General features: G+C 35.9%; 1 protein-coding gene across 1 annotated transcript in view; it reads right to left on the reverse strand.

The window, feature by feature from the left end:
* LOC140153396 (tyrosine-protein phosphatase non-receptor type 4-like) overlaps positions 1–21128 on the reverse strand; it is a 107387-nt gene that overhangs the window by 3780 nt on the left and 82479 nt on the right. The window contains 13 exon segments of the mRNA XM_072176139.1: positions 359–507; positions 938–1069; positions 2081–2227; positions 2728–2795; positions 3744–3834; positions 5065–5222; positions 6561–6720; positions 10832–10975; positions 11736–11898; positions 13064–13123; positions 15383–15502; positions 16281–16303; positions 16305–16353. Of these exon segments, the coding sequence (XP_072032240.1) occupies positions 359–507; positions 938–1069; positions 2081–2227; positions 2728–2795; positions 3744–3834; positions 5065–5222; positions 6561–6720; positions 10832–10975; positions 11736–11898; positions 13064–13123; positions 15383–15502; positions 16281–16303; positions 16305–16353 (1464 nt within the window).

Genomic DNA, 21128 nt, shown 5'->3' on the forward strand with positions numbered 1-21128 from the left:
GATAAACATAAGCAAATATATTTGATTCCTAAACAATTTGAAACTTTGGAAATGACTCATTTCTGTGGTTAGATGAGGAAAATAAAAGAAAGAGTGCATGTTTGTGATCAGAAATGACTTGTCGCTGCTACCACAGAAATGACTCATTCTTGAAAATCAGGACCAACACTGATCTAATTTTAGACAATACAAAGAAAATAAGAATCAGTTTTTGATCTTGTATGTGCTCAAACTAATAAAGGTTGGGTATGAATTCTTGCAGCACACGGGGCTGGGATAATAGAAATGCCTAAGTAACTTCATTATGGAGCAACCTAGCGACTGACTGCACACAGGCTTACAGCACATTATAACTCACCTACAATGTACGATAGTTGCATGATCTACACCCACTCTATTTTGTCTGACTCTAAAGACAAAATCAAGGAAGTCAGAAGGATCATCAGGCACCCCATGGTCTGGCCATGCAATGTACTGCATTTGTAACACTTTCCGTTGTTCACGGGTCTAAATTCACAGCACAAAAAAAAAAAGAACTGAGATCAATAATCAAATTTCCATTAAGTTGCAACTGCTTTCAATGGTTAACTTGAATATTATATTATTGTTGTTATCCTTGTCATCAGCGTTCACTACCAAATTCCTATTACTGTCGCCCCAGAGTTAACACTGTTGCCCAGCTACTTTGTGGCTACTCTAGAGTACCAGTGCAGCATCAGTTCAGAACCAGTGTGTGTACTGTATGTGATGTGTGTACTCAGAGTACAATGAAGTAGCTGCACGGCAGTGTCCTCTGGGAGCAGCAGCAACAAGAATCTGGTAGTGCTGTTGTCATCGCTGAAATCAAACTTTTACAATTGTACAGAGACTAACTGACAAATGCAATGGCATCATGTCAATACCACTACTAATTAACACTTTACTATGATATCCTTACCTTGAGATGTGTAATTATAAAATCCCGATATGCAAATGAGGCAGTCTCTTCACAGGTCACGCAAGTAACCTCTAATGTAGGTGGGTAGGTGATTTTCTGACCTAATTCTGGCCAATATTTATGACATTTTACCTGTAAGATAGACAATAAGTTGGATTTGGTCAATGATATATGCACATACAGGGAGTGAGGGAAAGATAGAACACACAGGAATATAGTCATCTTGGCTTGACGATACCAAGCTAGATACTAATCAGGGAATTGAAGACACATCCGTCTATGTTAAAGACAAGACCAGAATCACACATGCTAGTGTTATGGCCATAATGTTTTTATGGCATATTTGTAATGTTTACACATGTCCCAACTTACACCTAAATGGAATCAGCCGAATTTTAACATAATAAAGTCACCCATAAAATGGACAGAAATCATTCCTGACAGTTATTACTAATATTATTTCAGCATTTGATTACAGAATAACAAAATTAAAATTTGATGGAAATCATACATTATGGCTTAAACTAACTTTCCTGTTGGGCAAAATACCCACACATCTGAAGTGCAATAATTATAGATGAGTGTGAGTAATCAAATTTTGAGATGGTAATTCCTGGAATTATCACCCTGAGTGTCTTGTGTCTTTCAGGTGATACACATCCTGAGGATATCAAATGGTAAGACATACACGAAACCTTTTTTTTTTTTTGCTCTGTCGATGAAACTAATCTCTCACACCACTTGTCTCGTCACAATTGGATAAAACACTGAGTTACAACAAGAGATTATTGTCCTGTATACAGGGTTGCCAAATCTGTGATTTGGTAGCCCAAATGGGCGACTTTTGAAGATTTTCCCCGCGACTTTTGACAATTTCCAGTCCCATAGAAACCAATGGTTAAGAAAAAAAATTGGGCGACTTTCAAACATTGGCTCCCCCGACTTGCGATAGTTTCCTGCCCTATAGAAACCAATGGTAAAGAGAAAAATTGGGTGACTTTTCGATTATTTGACCCGCGATTCAGGCTGAAATCTTTTGGCAACCCTGCCTGTATAATACTTCACACTGATAGCCTGTACCACTGTATCACCATTATGTTTAAACACAAACATCAACATGAATAATAAACAGTGTCCACTTACCCTTCCTCTTTCTACATTTGTTGTAAGCATAACTATTAGTGTTGACTGTTGTTCCCATACCATATACCAGAAATCGGAGCAGGTATTTGGTAATGGTCCCTGGGCAGCTACATAAAGATTCTCTATTTTGGCTTTAGGAATATCCATCTGAAAACAACAAACAACTCCTTTGATAAAAAGTTGTACAAGGTACTACAACATAGAGTGTCAAATGTAATCATTCTTTAGTATCTTAAATTTATTTCGAGAATGTTGCATAATTTTATATTTGTAAGTGATAACATTTAATATTGAAAAATATTAAAGTCCTCCCATTTTGACAAAAGAAGTGTCAAAATGTTTGCTTTGATATAACAATTCAAATATAAATAGGATTGCACAATCTAGGATGTTTTGATACCTACGTAATGCTCAAAATAGGTCAAGGTCAATTATAGGCTTCAAAGCTGCTCCGGTTCAATTGCAGTTTGGCATTATATGTACCCCATGCTATCAACTATCTCTGGTACCAGTGCAGCATTGCCTCCCCCCCCCTACCCCTCACCCCATTTGAGGGGGGTCGGACTGATACACACAGAGCTTTGAGACAAATTTTCAAATTAATGGGCTTTATAATGGTAACAATGATAACAACATAATGCGTCTACCTTGATCGAATTTGCATTGATGTAGTCTCCATTCTCTGTTCCTGTTAATACCACTCTAGTATCATCATCTGAGGAGAGTGAGAGAGAGAGAGAGAGAGAGGAAAGTAATGAACAGCATGTCAATAAAAAATATTTACATTTTCAAGATTTTATTTTCAATACTTTATATTGATTAAAGCAACAACAAACATAGTATATTTTCGAGCTTGCAAACATTTTAAAATCCAATGCAAAATGCATACCCCATCCCGCACCCAAACTCAGTTCAAATAAACTTCGAGCTGCTGTAAACTTGGGTACTTGTATTGATAATGACATGGTCAATATGTAACTTTAATCCAATTACAGTACATCCCATAACTCGCTGGCACTCATAATACAGTCTGCATGTTTTTGTTTAGACCATATGTTACATGATCAAGGGGAATGAGTCGGATGTCGCTAATATTGATTTTGAGATATTAGCAAAGAAAGTGTTAAAATTCTTTTGTTTTATATTGTTTTCAGCGATTGATAAATTGACATAACTTTGCAAAGGAAAGTTGTTTCAACATGGGGGTTTCAGTTTCTGAAAGCTCTAAATGTCCTTTTTAGAAACATGTGTAAAGCTCATTTTTGACTAGGGTCGACATGTGACTCATTCCCCTTGATCATGTCACATATTGTCTTTTCTAACAGTACACAACTGTTTTCATGATAAGGCCATCTTAATTAAATCCTGTGTCTCCAAGTTTGTGAGAAATTGAAAACCTAATGCGGAATGCAGTGTTTTTTTACTGTATTTTTTTTAAATTTTAATTTTTTATGTGTAAGTACAGGATTTCGGACAAGCATTTTGTGCCAAAATATCCAATGTTGCAAATGTTGGAATAGCAGACAAAAAAGTAACTGCTACAAACTATTATTGTCCAAAGTTTTCAAAAAGGAATACGCGCACGATTTTACTAACACGCGTGGCAGCTTTGAGACACAGGATTTAATTAAGATGGCCTAATGGTCACATTGTTTATACTTACATGGTGCAATGTCCCTATATCTGTTCTTGGCAATATTTTGAGGTTCCCTGCATGCATTCATGGTCATCCCGGGCTTCTTTCGATATAATTGCTGCAAATAATAAAACATAAACAAGTGGTAAGACATCTACTCCTCTACGGCTGGCATGGTCAAGCAATATGAACTCAAGGAGGTCCCACTCAAATCAACTGCACTTGAGGCTACTGCCATTTTACAGCTCTAGAGATTTGTATTTTTATTTTTGCATTGTGTGACAAATATTGCAAACCTATTTGATACTTCAATAATATTATAGTGTGTTTCATCTCAAGTTCACTGAGAGTAATATGTTGGATTTCACAGTGGCAGTTTCAAATTAGTGCGTTCACGCGGTTGCATTTCCAGTGTTTGGACAAATCGCCTTGTACGTGTGTATAATGGGAATAGGTTAGCGCATGCGTCAAATCTGCCACTGCGAAATCCAACATAGCGTTACTCTCAATTTGAGACAAAACAGACTACAGCTAGCTGCTTTTATTTTCATCCTAAGAGTAAGGACAAGGCAAGCTGGTTGTTTCAAAACTGGTTGTTTCAAATATGTAACTCTCTACGCACAATTTGCATTCTTAAATTTTTGAATGACAGATTGTTCAACCTAATCCAAAACAGCTTTTTAATCTCATCATTAAGGGGGTACTACATCCCTGGCCAATTTTGTGCCCATTTTTGTATTTTTCTCAAAAATTACAGCGCATTGGTAAGATATGTATATTATAGGGGCAAGGACTACAACTACTGCACTGAAAATTCAGCAACTCAAGGCAAGTAGTTATTGATTTATTGATCAAATATTGGTTTCCCTCATTTTTGACTGTAACTCCACAACTGTTGTCTGTGCTGAATAAAATTTCCAGTACAGTAGTTGTAGTCCTTGCCCCTATAATATACATATCTTACTTGTCACCAATGTGTTATAATTTTTGAGAAAAATGCACAAACAGGCACAAAATTGTGCAGAGGTGTAGTACCCCCATAAGAGTGTACACTGGTATAAAGTGATCCATTTCAGTTCAGCATATTATGTAATACTCTTTTCTAAAAAATATGCCCAGGGGCACAGCATTTTCAAAGGAATGGTAAGGGAAGGGGCATTTATTACAGGGGTTTATTTAACCTGCTTTGATATGAAAATATTTGCAACAATTTTTATTGGATTTAGATATGGTATTTTCAGCATTATATTTATAGTTAAATTTAAAAAAAAGTGCAAGGACCTTTAAGGGTGAGGGGGGACATTTATTAGAGAGAATACAAAATACTAAGAAATATGTGAGCATTTACCTCAAATTGCTGTAATACAGTGCCACATTCTAAGCCATCCTGTAGAAGCATAATAGATTCAGCTAATGCATTTTTTTCTGGGACACCATTTGGAACCCTGGGACTTTCTGGAATATATTGGAAAATTGGCTCCTCTTCTACTTCTTCTCCAACATAAACTGAAAATAAAATGAATACAATAATACAAGTCAGAACTGATAAAGAATTTAATCAAAATGCTAGCAACTTCAAATTTTCCATTCAAATAGATTTCTCCTGTATTTATGAGTCCTTGTGTTAAATGTCTTTGTAACTGTTTTACATATTTATGTTAGATGCAGATTGGAAAGTTGAACTCTGGTCCAATCAACTCTCACAAAACATGCAGAATGTCATTTGGTAACACACATGTGAATAGGCCTTGTCTACTGCATTGTTTGATTGGACCAGCTGTGTCAAACAAAATATGTTATCAATAAGTTAAATTATCATTTTTTTAAATTTCATAAAACCTTTTGATTTATACAATACAGGAATATCTGGTTAGAGGCAAGATACAGGAGCACCTTGTTGGCATTGAGCACTCTTTTTCAAAAGATAGTCTAGCTGGTACAAATGTCGATTTAATATGTGACGTGACATGTCAAAAGGAGACACTTTCGGGCAGGATCGTAAATGGCGAAATAGCCAAAAAGCTGACCGGGTGTGATTTTTTCACAATTTGGGTTTGTTGCGAATTTGTGATGTTATTAATGTTTAAAATATTGTCTGATAGTTTCAGACCGGAATATACCAGACATCTTGTATTGATTTGAGCGTTTTTCCAAGGTAATTCCTACTCTAAACATTGTCAATAATATTTTTAAAGGCCCATATCTCAATTTCCAATTTTATAATACCACAACTTATGAACTCAATATCTTCGCTTAGGAATGTCCGATTTCATTGGGAAAAACTGTGTTGTGGAGCAAAATATCTCTATATTTAAGGTATGTAAAAACATCAAAATTGATAACCTGCCCAAAAGTTTCTCCTTTTGAAATGACACGTCAAATATGCTCCTATAACCAGTTGAGCAGTCTCTGACTATCTCTGGGAATCAATTGAGGAATGTGTTTGTTTGCAACACTGTGGAATGCATATCTTGCAAGCAATTGGATTGGAATCACACCCAAAATATACCATTGTATAGTCATCTAAAAGATCAACTCACATCAGAGTAAAAATTTCTATTCCAGAAGGTCTATACTTTTGAATTTTTAGATGCTCTGCTATCTTGACCATCATGAAGTCATGTGGATCCCATAATGGTGGAAATGTACAATGTGGCATTATATACACATAGGAAATCCCAATGTGCATGCAAAATTTAACCAGTCTTAATGTCATAAACTACAAACCTATGTATCTTCGCTAAAGTGCTACACAATTGCGTTATGTGAATCTCAAACTTGGCACACAGCAAATAAAAAAAAATTTATAACCCCTTAAAAGCAGATGTAAGCATACATTCTTACCATTTGGTCTGACAGTGAGCACTAATTCTTTGGTCCCTCTTGCATCTCCTAGTGACCGAATCGCAGATACAATTTGTTCATTAGTGAATTGAGATGCGTCTCTACCATTTAATAAAAGAATCTGGTCCCCTTCATTTAATCTTGGGATGCACTTATCAGCCTGCAAACAAAATGTGAAGGACATGCATGGTTAACATTAACATCGGTTATCTTGCTGCAAATAAGAATGTGTATACCGTATTTCGTCAAATAAACGCCCCCGGGGGCGTTACATTTTCCCAAGGGGGGGTTACATTTTCCCAAGGTCAAGGTCAGTTTCCCAAGGTCAAGGTCAATTTTAGAACGATAATTCCCGTTAAAATCATTAGGTAAACTAAAAACACACGCTAAAATGACGAACTATGAACTAGAAACACTGACTTCTGGCTCACTTCCGGGTTTCTGATCCAGATTTTCGCCAATTATTGACGCTATTATTGACCATGTGCGCAACTTGGTAAGCTTACTACACACGATAGCATGGAAATATCTGCATTTTTGAAACATCTTGGTTGAAAAAAGTGGTGGGGGCGTTTATTTGAGGGGGGGCGACTATTTGACGAAATACGGTATATGCCTTTTTGGCGATATTGCACTTATGTTTCATTGTGTAAACAAGTTGATTACTGGTTCTTTCCTTTTTGCGAATTCAATCAATAGAGGGCGCACTTAACTTTCAAAGCATTTTCTAGTGATGATATAGTACAGTCATTAATATAAGGACAGGCAGATTAGTACTTTCATATGGTTTATAGTGTCCAGTTAAATGTTGTGATTTTACAGATTCTTCAATTTTGCCAAATTGCATCAGGCAGGCCAAAACATTGGACATCTTTAAAACTAATTAAAAAACTCACTTGTTTGTTTAAGGCCAGAGTAATGGAAGACACATTCGTTCACGCCCGAATTTGAGATTTCTTGATATTTATCAACACTAAGATGTATTCTTTCACTTGAAACTGATAAAATACAACTTGCTAATATTTACTCGTATTTTTGCTTGATTTGTTTCACTCTTTTCAACTCTAAAAAGTCACATGGCTCAAGACAGCTTAGTAAATTGGCGGGAAATAATGAGTCAGAAATGCGGAATGCGAAATATTTTGATTACGAAGCGATTCGCTTAGCGTGTGTGGCACAACTCTCTGGCGTATGTCCAACGCAGTCTAGGCGCATTCGGTTTGTTGTTCACGCCAGCAAATGTGGTGTAAACAAAACAAAAATTTGCAGTCAAAATGCCACTTAGATTTTTTAATTATTTTGAATTTTGGCGCACTGAAAGCAGACATTATAGATTTATTGGTGCAAAAAGTTGCATATTTAGACCATGCACCAGATACAGCTTTTACAAGCGTGAAAGTCTTACCGTTTTAAAATATAAGGACGTTTTGTGCATGATTTTGACATTTTTTTACTAAAACGTCGATTTCTCAGAGTTCACTTTTGACAATATTGCACGATTTTTGTGACAAGATAACTCGAAAAATATGCAAGCAAAAGGTAAACTTTTTGCACTATCGTTTAGAGTACATCAAAGCCTAGGGAAGGTTTTCTCATTTTTTCAAAATATTTGTTTTAAACAAAAATATACACCATTATGTGCAATTTTTAGCTTAATAGAGTGACAAAATTGCTTTTTTCACATGTTTTTTTTCAATATTTCGAAAAATAAGACAAATTTCAAAAAAAAAAAAAAACCTTCCCTAAGTTCATGTCTCTTCTTTATGAAAAGCTAACTCAATTTTTTTTACTCCGAACGGATTTTTTTCTAAGTTGTCACAAAAAAATTGGGGCAAAAAAGTGAATTTTTGTGATTTTTTCAAAAACGCGATATTTTTGAACAAATCTGACGTCACCATAGGATTCCTTGACTCATTTCCTTCCCAAAAATGTATAGTTTTATATACTTTTGACATACAATTCAGAAATAATGATGCTCGAAAAGGACCATGTTCTCTCCCATTACACTGGCCTTAATGTGTTGCTTTGTCTGGAAATTGTTTCGTTTATTATGCAGAATGCCATTTTATATTACACATTGTCACTTACGCTGTGGATACGCGTACACACTATACTTTGAGTAAACAACTTAACAGTACGACAGCAACTTCATAACCTCTTTTGTTCGACAGAAAATTTATACGGGTTGGTGAACACGGGTTACGTAACTAAATGTTGAAAATTTGGCCGGCAAACATGTTTTAGCGAAATAGCTCCAGAAATAGGAGAAACGGGTCGTGTTTTGCTTAAATTACGTACCATGATCATGGATAAGATACCAAACATTTGTGCAAAGAACAAAAAACGAGTAAAAGTTGAATAATATTGAAAATAGAGAAGCTTGAACATGTCCAAAGTGGCCGGGAAAATGAGAAAAATTGCATGTCACGATCACCAAAATGGTTATATCTACAACAGTGAGTAAACGCCGGTCGTATGCTTTTCCGTAATGATAGATATTAACTAACGTTAGCTTGTATTAAATTTTCAGCGAAAATGATTGGTGGAATAATCGAGTCGTAGGTTGGAAAGTTACTCTCAAAGCGGCCCGTGTCTCAGTCGTGCGTGTCCCGTTAGTGACAAGTGTCACTAGCAAAATAGCAGCCGGCCTTGTCATTATTATCGAATAATAATCATCAGAATCGTCCAGTTGACTTCAGTGATATTTATTTATTCAAGCAAAATACTGCATTGACTTACAAAATATTGAAGTCAATATAAAAGTAATATCACCTCATTTGACTGATCTTAAAAGCAGTTTTAAAAATATTATTGTTGATCGAGTCCCTGAATGAGAAATAAGATTGCAAAAGATACGAGTATGGTACAGCAGGTTGTGATGGTCAAGTGGTTGACGCCGTGGTTTGAAGTGCGAAAGGTTGAAGGTTCGAATCTTACAGCATTTCGATTTTTTTCTCTCTTGTTCTGTTAGGCCTATGGTGTATCATGTGTTTAGGCCCGTCAGTATTATGATCATTTGAAAATATTTCTATGCAACACGTTTGCCAATGCTTTTCTTTATGCGTATAGGCCTACATATTAAAAAAATGAGATAGCGTCAGCCATATAATTTACGAATTTCAAACCTGATATTTTGGCATAATATTATTTGTAATTTTTACACCGTTCTTACACCCTACCCAGACATACACATAATTGGAATCAGCGTTTCGTTGTCCAGAGTAACTTTAATTATCTTCAATAGAACACCATAAGCGGTCAAGATAAAAAAATGCTTTCTTTCATTTTACCTCATTATTTCTGCTTCAAATGATCAGAAACCCTTCCTGAAAGTTGTTTACTAATATCATAAATATTTTCAAAAAAAAAACCCGCTATGGTAGGGTTCGAACTTCCAACCTCCCGCACTTCAGGCACGGCCTTAGCCACTAGACCATCACAACCTGCTAACTTATTCTCGTACCTTTTGCAATGTTATTTCTAATTCAGTGTCTCGTTCAACAATAATCTTTTATAAACTGTTTGTAAGTTCAGTCAAATGGCTTGAAATTACGTTTTATATTGACTTCGATATTTTGTAAGACATGGCAGTATTTTGTATGAATAAATAAATATCACTGTAGTCAACTGGACGATCCTGACAATTATTAATCGATATATGGACAAGGCGGCTGTTAATTTTCCTGCTGACACTGGTCACTAATGGTCACGCACAATTGCGAGGCGAAGCCGTTTTGAAAGCAACTTTCCAACCTACGACTCGATTATTCCACCAATCATTTTCGCTGAAAATTTAATACAAGCTCAAGTTAGTTAATATCTATCATTACAGAAAAGCATACGACCGGTGTTGGCTCATAGTTGCAGATATAACCATTTTGGTGATCGTGACATGCATTTTTTAGGCTACTTCGCGCACAATAAACATTCATTTTCTCCACAATAATTGGACTTTTAAACGTTACTGTTTGCCTTATACTCATGTTTCATATCTTATCTATGGGCTCAATGTGGAAATGAAGGGAGAAACGACTCGTGTATTCATTTTTTTTATGTTTTCTGAAAAACTGTATTTGCCACCTGATTTTCAACATTACGTTACGTAACAGCAGAGGTCACGCCGGTAAAAATTACCGGAAGTGAGCCAAGTTGCTGTCGTACTGTTAAAATATGTGCTATTTTCTCCTTAAATTGTGCTATTTTTGCAGTATTATAATAAAAATAAAGGTTACTAGAGAAGAGGAAGGAAAACTAGTCTTGTTTTATCTTACCGGTGTGTCAGCTGCTACCCTTGATACAATGATTGGTGTATTTAAGTCTGAGCCACCTGTTACATTGAAACCAAAGCGCCCTCTATCATCAGGCTTGATGCGTATCATTACCAGGTTATCATCTCCTGATGGCACTCCATTAGGCTGAAAAAAAATAATATTTTGGTCAATTACTAGTGTACGTTTGTAACTTGGCAACATGGCATTGGTTGTAGTACAACTTTATACACATGTAAATGGATCACTTTAATGCTCTGCGTGCAAGCCAGAGTTTTGAGATATTTCTCCAAATATCAAGAGCTATCTCAAGAACCACTGAACCAATACTACATGTAGGCTTGTCTGTACTCACTTTAATGCATTTTTCACACTGATTCCAAATATGGTCATGAAAACGTACAATTCTGAAATATTTTTTATTTTAAAGAAAATTTGAGACTTGTCATGTGCAGTCAACACCCGCATGGAGAGGGTTCAAGCTGAGCAAGTTGTATTTCATTTGTACATTTTCTATCCAACCCTATTTACAGTTCCAGCTACAACACACCAAGAAGGTCTGATTTAAGAAAGTGCAACAGGGGGGGCACGAATAGGTAAGGATAAGTACTGTAAAAGTCAATATTTTCGCGAGAAGATATTTATGCGATTTTGTCAATTGCTCGAGAATTAAATTTTGCGGTTTTGATATTGATACAATAGAAACCTAATGCAAAAGGTTATTTTCGCGAGTTTTTATTTTCGCGATTTTATGTCCACTCGCGAAAATTTCTACTTTTACAGTAACCACACTCTCTACAGGGAATAGAACCTGGCCTCAGTGATCGGAGGACAGTGTGTCAACCACCAATTAGTCCTTGTTTACATGACTTCAGTTCTTTGCAATTCAATACTATATTTAGCTTACCACATGGTCATGATGGTTGTTATCTGGTGTTCCAGCAAGATCATAAGATTTCTCTGTCAAGCTAGCATCACTGCCAGCATCATCCATATACAGCAATTTGGGCACTGTGTGGTGATGATGACTTAACACTTCTTCACTCTTTGATGTTGAGATGCCATTTTCACTGTGAACAATAAAACAGGACAATGTTATTCATATAATATGCAAATTAACTATTTGACACAATCTTCTCATTTTCAGCTTGGGCAATACTTTCAGATTATACCTTTATGTCATTATAATAGGTCATTATTGAAATAAAGTGACCTGTGTTAACAGATCATTATTATAGTAACCATGTCCCTGCCAAATCCTTTACATATGATACCTCCCTTTGAGTGAGCTGGAGCAGGCATAACCCACAACATCCAGGCCAGACCTGCCAACCTACCCAAGTTAGAAAGAGGGACATTGAGGCCAAAACATTGTACATGTACCCAAACCAGGTACCAACGAATTCAAAGACTTGAGATGTGCAATACTTTCAGAATTCAGGGAAGGTTTTGCAAGTCTAATTTATCACAATAGACTAAAGAGAATGCTATAGCAACATTTTAAAGTGAAATTTGCATCATTTTCTGCTATTCTTACATTTAAATTTGCCATCACTGAAATTTTTAGAAAGCAGGACTGTCCCTCTTTTTCACTTTGGAAAACCCCAAATGAGGGACAGCCCCTCAAAATGAAGGGCAATCGGCAGGTCTGCATTCCCTGGGGAAAAGTTTAGAGTCAGTAAAATATATCACTTACAACATGTTAAATTAGTCCAATAAACTCATCATCATTATACAGATGTTGTGTACAAACTAAAAAGGCTTTCTGTTGAGTCTATCTGTGTGTCTTTCTGATCTTTCAATAGTCACTTGTAAATTCATGAACCTTAAATCTCCAGATTGTAATGCAAACTAGGTGCATTATTGTGGACATAAAGTGTTTAAATTGAAGAAACAACATGAAATAGCATACTCTAAAGTGACTCATCATGCATTAAGTTCATGCACAATTAAGAGCTGAAAGTTAAGTAGGGTCAGTCCATTTTAGGCTCAAATTCACAAAGACTTGGTCAAAGTAAGGATGCTATTGTTTTTATTTATTTGTTTGGTTGTTCTTGATTTTGTCACAGGGGAACTCTGCTCATATTCCCTTTCGGCTATACCCTGCCAGCGTAGCACTAGAACTTTGGATTTTTATAAACTTGCAATTTGGAGTTTGGACAAGCATGTCTTTGTCAAATTGTAGCCTGCAATTTTGGAGCCCTGAATATTGTATATATACAAAGTGCAACTAACCGTAGACTGCTTGGTGAAGATGGAACACGACCATCGAAACTACAGTACCTGTTATTTCGACTGTACAAGAGAAAAGAGAACATGCAAACAACACATAACATTTGATATACCAGCTATGGGTGAATAGATTGAATATCAAAACAAAAACAAAAATCCAATTATGATATATACCAAAATGTTCACTGAAAGTTCTACCAAACATGTCAATTTAAAAACAGTAAAACATAGTGTTCAATAGTATAATAATATTTCTTGAGCAATTTCCTGCATCGCCTGGAGAGCATTACCTGTATTTTCCTATCTTAATTAAGAAATTGCTAAGTACTTCCAAATATAAAATAATTGAATGTTGTTCATATTTGATATTCATTCTTCAAACTATGAGATGTCAAGAGTCAGGTATATAGAACATTTACAGAAGAGCATCATGCTTAAGTTAGGTCAAAGAATCATATGTACACATCAAGGGTTCAGAACCAGAAAGCCGTAACTCACTTTGACCAGCTCTCACAAAATGAGCATAAAGTTGGCTCCTTGCTTTGGTCTTCAAATGGTCTTATTATGCTCATTTTGTGGGAACAGGTGATTGTGAGTTGAGGTTTTCTGGCTCTCAACCCTCAACTACATCTGGAGGTGGACAAGTTTCAATACTGGGGGGAGGGGGGCAACATACTTCCACATATCAAAACATTCATATATAGTATGTACTTACTGATGGTTATCTTTAACACAATCCCAGAATGCAAGTCTTTAATTTGAAATAGCAAACAGAAAATGATCATGCCAAGAATTTGGAAAATAATATAAAGAAAACTAACAGACTTTCAAAGAAAATCAGAGTATCAAATGTAACACCATACACAGGGGGTTATTATGTAGGTGAAGCTACAGAATTTATCATGCTGCAGATTACGAATATAATTGAATGTTCAAAATAGGCCCAGAAAATTGACTTATCACCAAGAACAGCTGAAGTTATGTTATGCATACGATGTATCCACGAACAAGAAAAGGGTTCCGTTTAGGATGTCATGTTCAGTTCCAATTACATCTGTTTTCAGGGATTTCCAAAATTATTAGGGGTGTGACTCTTGGATTGTTATACATACATTGCAACACATTTGACACTAACTTTCATTTCACATTGAATTTGCACATTTAAAGCACGACCATCAATGCCAAGTTGAATTTAGCAGCATTAATGTAAGTTTGCCACATGGAGCACAACACTTTTTTGGGTTTTTTTTCCAGAAAATTAGCAAAAAGTTTAAGAACCTGTGTCACAGAAATGATCCAATTTAAAACCTAGTGCAGTAACTAATTGCATGATACAATTTGTCTTGTGGGATGGACTATGGCTACGTTTATAGACCGAATGAGTGCAAGGTCAAAGCTATATATATAATAATAAAAATTGATCCTAAATCTGTGAACGTCCCAAAGACACCGAGTAATAATGATGCATGTTTGCGAGTGGCATCACTCTTGTTATTTGCGGCAGAAGGAAGGAAGAAAGGCAGAAAGGCAGAAAGAAAGAAAGGCAGAAAGGCAGAAAGAAAGAAAGAAAGAAAGAAAGAAAGAAAGAAAGAAAGAAAGAAAGAAAGAAAGAAAGAAAGAAAGAAAGAAAGGAAACCAGTAAGAAGACAGCTGTGAAGAAAGAAAGAAATCTGTGAGAAAAGAGTGTAATCGGTTGATTGTTCATCCAGACTAGCAATCAAACTATGAATTCAATAAGAGTCAACAGCATCCCTCCACCTATAATTGCTAATCAAATTCACACAAATGTGACAGGCTTTCCCAAGCATCACAATATACAAATCATTGTCTCACTTCTATCTCCTAAACCAATGAATCAAAATATAACAAGTAAAATATCTTCCATATCATCTTGGAGCTTTGTCAAAAGAGCATTGGACCTTGAATATTGTCCAAAATAGAAAATAGGGAATAAAAAAAGTATTGGTATCTTCCTGACTGCCCAATAAAAATATAATGAGTGCACAGTGTGAAGTCAAGGAGCCCCTCAATTGATAATATAATACCTGTACAAAAATAAAGGTTATTCCCAATGAATGTGTAATGGATAATAATAATCCACCATATTTGCATGCTGTGTATGAAGCCAGAAAATAGTGAACCTCTTGTCCTGTTAAAGTACCCAGTGAATATAAATTTTTATGTCAAAGTTTCCAAAAGTGGTGGTAAGAGATAGATGTACATGTGTAAAGAATATGTCTTCTTTGGTCCCCATAGTCATGTACATGCAAATTGAATCTAGTTTCAAATGGTGTTTGTCCCCACCTAACTACTACAACTTACTGATTTTCAGATAACGGTTTGTACTGAGAAGGTTTGCTTGGTAGGCTACGTGTTTCTGTTGATATGATTTCTGATGTGGTTCCACTAATCGTCCTTCTGAACATTCTCTTGCTAGGCGTCCTGAAATTAGGAGAACTGAAAAGAAGCCAACAACACCTGTTAGCCATAACTTGTCAAGCTGTATTTCACATGTAAGCGAATCCAATGAGCCAAATGATGGTCATTTACTGCGTCCCCTCCATACCAAACTGGTGTTGTGACTGCCCAATCGGGTGGATTAAAGGTGCTTAAAAAGTCAAGGCCAATCATTTCACATTTCAGGTGCAATGAACCCAACAGGGTCGAACCAGCTATGCCTGCCATTGAGGTGTAGAAATGTGTGAAATAGGATTTCTATAGCCAAGCAAAGTAAGATTTCACTTGTAACTAATTGCAACAGAATGTTTTTCACAACCTAGTATTTCTCTGAGGAGTAAAAGTTCTTGAAATCCGTGTATAGGAAAGGGTCATAATTTGCATAAAACCAAAATGGTCAATTATGCAGGGGTCAAATTTCAAAGCTGACCAAATATGGTTGAAAACCACATCAATGTATTCCCTTTATCATAATGATGCATAAAAAGTACAGTTTGACCTATCTCTGACATACAGCTCTTACGTAATACGGAAAAAAGTCCAATGTTAAATTTTGGGTGCCAAATTCGCTAGCCGCTTCTTTGCATCCTTAAAATATTGAAGTTAATTGAAAGAAAAATATCAGACTTCTACAGGATACACATGTCGCTGCAGAATTCGGCATAAATGTACTTGAATAATTGATTACTTCAATCAAATTTTGGACAGGCAGATATTGGATCCTGGCTAATGCCCTGTGTGGGAGTCTCATCATTGAACTCACCTGGGAATGTCCTTGTCTTTATTAAGCTAGCCGCTTCTTTGCATCCTCTACCGTTTGGAATTCTGTTCTTCCACTGAGTAAACACAAAATAGACAAGAAATACACTCTTAAACCAACTGTTCTACATCAATAATTTTGTCAGTGTAAGAATTCAAGACAAATTAGGCAATATATATCAAAATGTGATGTGATAAGGCCAATTCATGGGCAGGGGAAAACTTGTAAAACTGAGTACATGTGATAGCCTCACCCCTTTGGTGGTGTATACTACCAATAATGTTCTATGAGCCATTTTGAAACAAAAGGCCTTTTGAAAGTCATGGAAGAAAAAGCCATTTTACCCACTGAATACATATGAAGGTATGGTAAAATGAACTTCTCTTGGAAAATTAAGTTACAAAAAAAAAATTGGCCTGTTATCTATTGTCGAAAGTATTGATAGTCGGAAAATTCATAGACTTCCGACATGTTGGTACACTCAATGGTAATATCGATGCACAAACGATATGGCACACATGCTTAGATTATCCCAAATTACCGTCTCCCCAATTCCAAGCTGAGCCATCATGTCGTCTCAAACCCCTCCAGAAGATCCAAAAAAAAGACTTTGCATGGTCATTTTGTTATTTATGTAGGGGGCCTATTCTGTTACATGTATATAACAAACATTGAAGAAACATAAACTGCATCTTGAAAATATGTCAATATATCGATATGTCGCATAATTTGCTTCCGATATATCAACTTCAAAAAACTGTATCGATAACAAGCCTAAATAAAACCCTCTTCTGTAAATATATATATATCACTGTTAATAAAATTTTTGCTTCCAATATCCAAACTGCTGGAGCAATTCAAGTTAAAACGTGTAATCAGATATGCCTCAATGTAAGGTAGAATACACTATATAACTATGGCTTTATCTGCTTGTTCATGTGTTTTTCATTAGGTTAATGATGAAATAATCCTACCAGCAAATTGATGAAATCAATTGGTTATTCCATACTTTAGTTATATATTCTACCATGTTTGATTTATTGAGATACCTTTTATTTGGCAAGTATGTATTAATAAAGAACATTCAGAAAATCATATAAAACCAAACTTCATATATAATTTAAATACAAATTAATTAAAAGGAGCAAACTTAAGGTTGGTTTTAACCCTTATGGAATTATGGGATTATGGAAACAGTTTGGCTTCATATAGATTGTGTGGCTAAAGTGTATAAAAGTATGCATATTTAGAATGTAAATAGCCCGACAAATCCAAGGGTGACATAAGATGTAAATAAAAATGCTTAAGTTTGGAGAAAATCATAAAAAAAAGCATGATTTTGGGCAACAAAACTAATTACTTTTTAGTGTATTTTTTTCTAAAAGTCGATATGAACATCTAGTGAACGTTTTTTTTTATTTTTAATTTTGACCAATTGTTGAAATTTGAAAGTTTCAAGCAAATTTGGGAAATATTAACACATATTTTTGTTTTTTGATGGAAATGACAACCAAAAAAAACCAAAAAAAACCATTCGTACAGTCTCATATTTATATAATCCATATTTATATATTTTCAATAACATTTTCACAATCTCATCACTTATTGCATACAGTACAACCTAAGTATAGCACCTCTTCTTAATTTGCAAGCCAATCCTGTTTCACCCTAACCTCACTGAATCCTACAAAAACCTACTTAAGATTTCTTGTACCATACATATAACCTACATGTTTGGCATTTGTTAATGTTGTTTTATTTTGCCACAAGCTCTTGTGGCTGCAACATAGCCTGCAGTTTTAGATTAAGATCATTTTATGTACCTGCATATAAAATCAATGTCTCATAGCAACTCCTTTTTCCATTTATTCTTATTAAAGTGATGCCACTGGCAGTGGGTGTCTTTTCTCATCAAACTACACATGAAATTTACCGCAATATTTTCTACAACAGCATGCATACATGTACATTGAATAATTTGGTTTATCCCTAGATATATGATATGTCCCATATCCCTGACATGTCTGACCTAACACACTCACCTCCTAAAGACTATGCCTAACCTTGCCAATTTTGCTCTCAGAAGTGTTTCCTCAGGATCTATACATCCATCTAGCAATAATTAATGCCAGTCTTTGAACAAGTGATGCAAACAAATTTAAGGATTTTGATTCTCACATAAAACTAGCACTTAAAGCACTCACGGAGAGAGAACTACTGTGTTACATGTGCACTAGTTATTCAAAGCAGTTACTCTTGTCAAATCTCACACCTTTACCAGACTACACTGACTTAACCATGCTAACAAGTGCAATCCATAGTGCTCAACAAGGTTACATGTTTGGCATAATTAATAGTATCCAGCAGTAATTACCAAATATCACACCTAACTAAATTTTACCTGTCACATCTTCAGCCAATTCTACGAGCACATCCATGTTAGAACCTATCATTTGTGGCTTCTTTGCATCCTTTCAATGCGCACATTCAAGAGTACCTAAACCCTGCACAACAGTGTCGATTTAATTTGAAATGTAAGACCATTCCTGTCTGCCAAACAAAATGCAAATTACCTTCATGTCTGAGGGGGTGTTAATATAGTCCAGACAAACCTTCTATCACATCTCATCCTATCAAAGATGAAAAGTAGAGAGTGCACTGAATGTTTACAATCTACCCTACACCTAGAACTGGTGAAACTTGATATTTTTTAAGATAGTCAATGTTCACATACTGGAGTTCATTCCGCCTACATAAAAACCATGTTTGCTCAGCTAGCATCTCATTGCATATGTATATACACAATTTTTCCGACCTTTCCATGCAATATAGACGGTTTGATTTCAAATATGACTGAAATGCTGTGCATTTGTTTTTAAAGCAGCAAGGTGTAGTACTGCTACTTAGTACAGGCTGGCTAGCCAGCAGACAGACAGCCAAGTCTCAAATGTGTAGTGTACAAATTAAATCAGTGATGTCTTAAGGTGGCACTACACCCCCTGATAAATTTTCTGACTAATTTTGCATTTTTCTCAAAAAATAACTACACACTGGTAACAAAAGTTATGTATATTAAAGGGGCAAGGAATCCAATTACTTCACTGAAATTTCAGTGATTCAAGACAAGTGGTTCATTATATGTTAAGAAATGAAGTAGGCCTACATTCTAGCGGTACCTCTTTTCTTATCATAAATAACGTACCGCTCTGAAATTCCAGTGTAGTAACTGGATTCCTTGCCCCTATAATATACATAACTTTTGTTACCAGTGTGTTATTATTTTTTGAGAAAAATGCAAAAATAGTCACAAATTTATCAAGGGGTGTAGTACCACCACAAGCCAATCCATACAATTCTGAACCCAAATGAGTACTCAATAGAGTTCTCTTAAAATCGTGACTTACCCTCTCTGAGGTGTAGTCAACAGGCCAGTGAAGTCAGTCACTAGGAAGGGGCTAGCATGACTTGAGTGCCGATTTGCACGCTAGTCACCTGACATGTGTCATATCATGAGGGCTACATGATTCATGTGACACACCAAAATGGTATTTCCTCAAAACTATTACAGCCAATGTGCAATTTTATAATATGGAATTAGTTGGGGTTTTTTTTCAACAGAGAAGGAAAACAAACATCAGAAACACCATGGAAGGACACCTATCATATAATCCGAAATTAGAGAGGCAACCCAGACAATCAAGGCAACTGGTCCATATGAGATGGGTGAGGAACTCATTAAGAGCCTAGAAGAATTTGGTGTGGAGAAACTGACTGAACTACTTACCGTATTTAGTCAAATAGTCGCCCCCCCCTCAAATAAACGCCCCCCACCACTTTTTTTCAACCAAGATGTTTCAAAATTCCGATATTTCCATGCTATCTTGTGTAGTAAGCTTACCAAGTTGCTCACATGGTCAATAATAGCAGCAATAAATGGCGAAAATCTGCATCCGAACCCGGAAGTGAACCAAAAGTCAGTGTCAAAAGGTCATAGTTCGTCATTTTAGCGTGACTTTTAAGCTTACCTAATGATTTTAACAGGAATTTTCGTGCTAAAAATGACCTCTAATAAACGCGCCCCCCTTGGGAAAATGTAACGCCCGCGGGGGCGTTTATTCGACGAAATACGGTAATTAACTCAAAATCAGTGAATATCCCTTTAAAGAGCTAGGGAATAACACCAGTCGCTGTCTATCATACTTTAACATGGTACAGTTCAAAATTTGACTTAGTCCAATACATGTCAAAATTGACATAATAAAACTTATTCACTGTTGAATTTGAAAAGCATGTCAGTGTAACAGTGACTAATTACTATAGATGATTACTGACACCATGTACATTTCATTTGCATGGGGAGTGAGTGAGTCAAACATGTAACAAGTAGACACCATACACAAACACACTTTTAAAAATACGGTAAAATATTGGTTTGGTTTTATGTAAGAAATTGACAGCACAAAATATACAAAAAATATTTGTGCTTTTCACAGGTAAACAGGGACCCACAAATTTAAAACCCGCTAAAATACTCCCATATTAAAATTGACATGTTCTGATTACAAGATCGACACCACCACTTCTGCACAGTACATATATCATGCATGCATACACAGGCATTGTGCCAAGTTCAGAAGTAATTCACTAATAGTAATAATAACTAGAGCTACTGTGGTTCAAAAGCCACAACTATCAGGTGGTGGTTTCTGACATTGTCCTCAGTACTTTTGACAGTGTCCCTGACACTGTCCTTGGTACATCTGACAGTGTCTCAGTACATACATTCCATTCCTAACACTGTCATCGGCACTCCAGATCATGTCCTTGGTACTCCTGACAGTATCCCCGCTC

Source organism: Amphiura filiformis, chromosome 5 (genome assembly GCF_039555335.1).
Source record: "Amphiura filiformis chromosome 5, Afil_fr2py, whole genome shotgun sequence".
Taxonomy (NCBI): Eukaryota; Metazoa; Echinodermata; class Ophiuroidea; order Amphilepidida; family Amphiuridae; genus Amphiura; species Amphiura filiformis.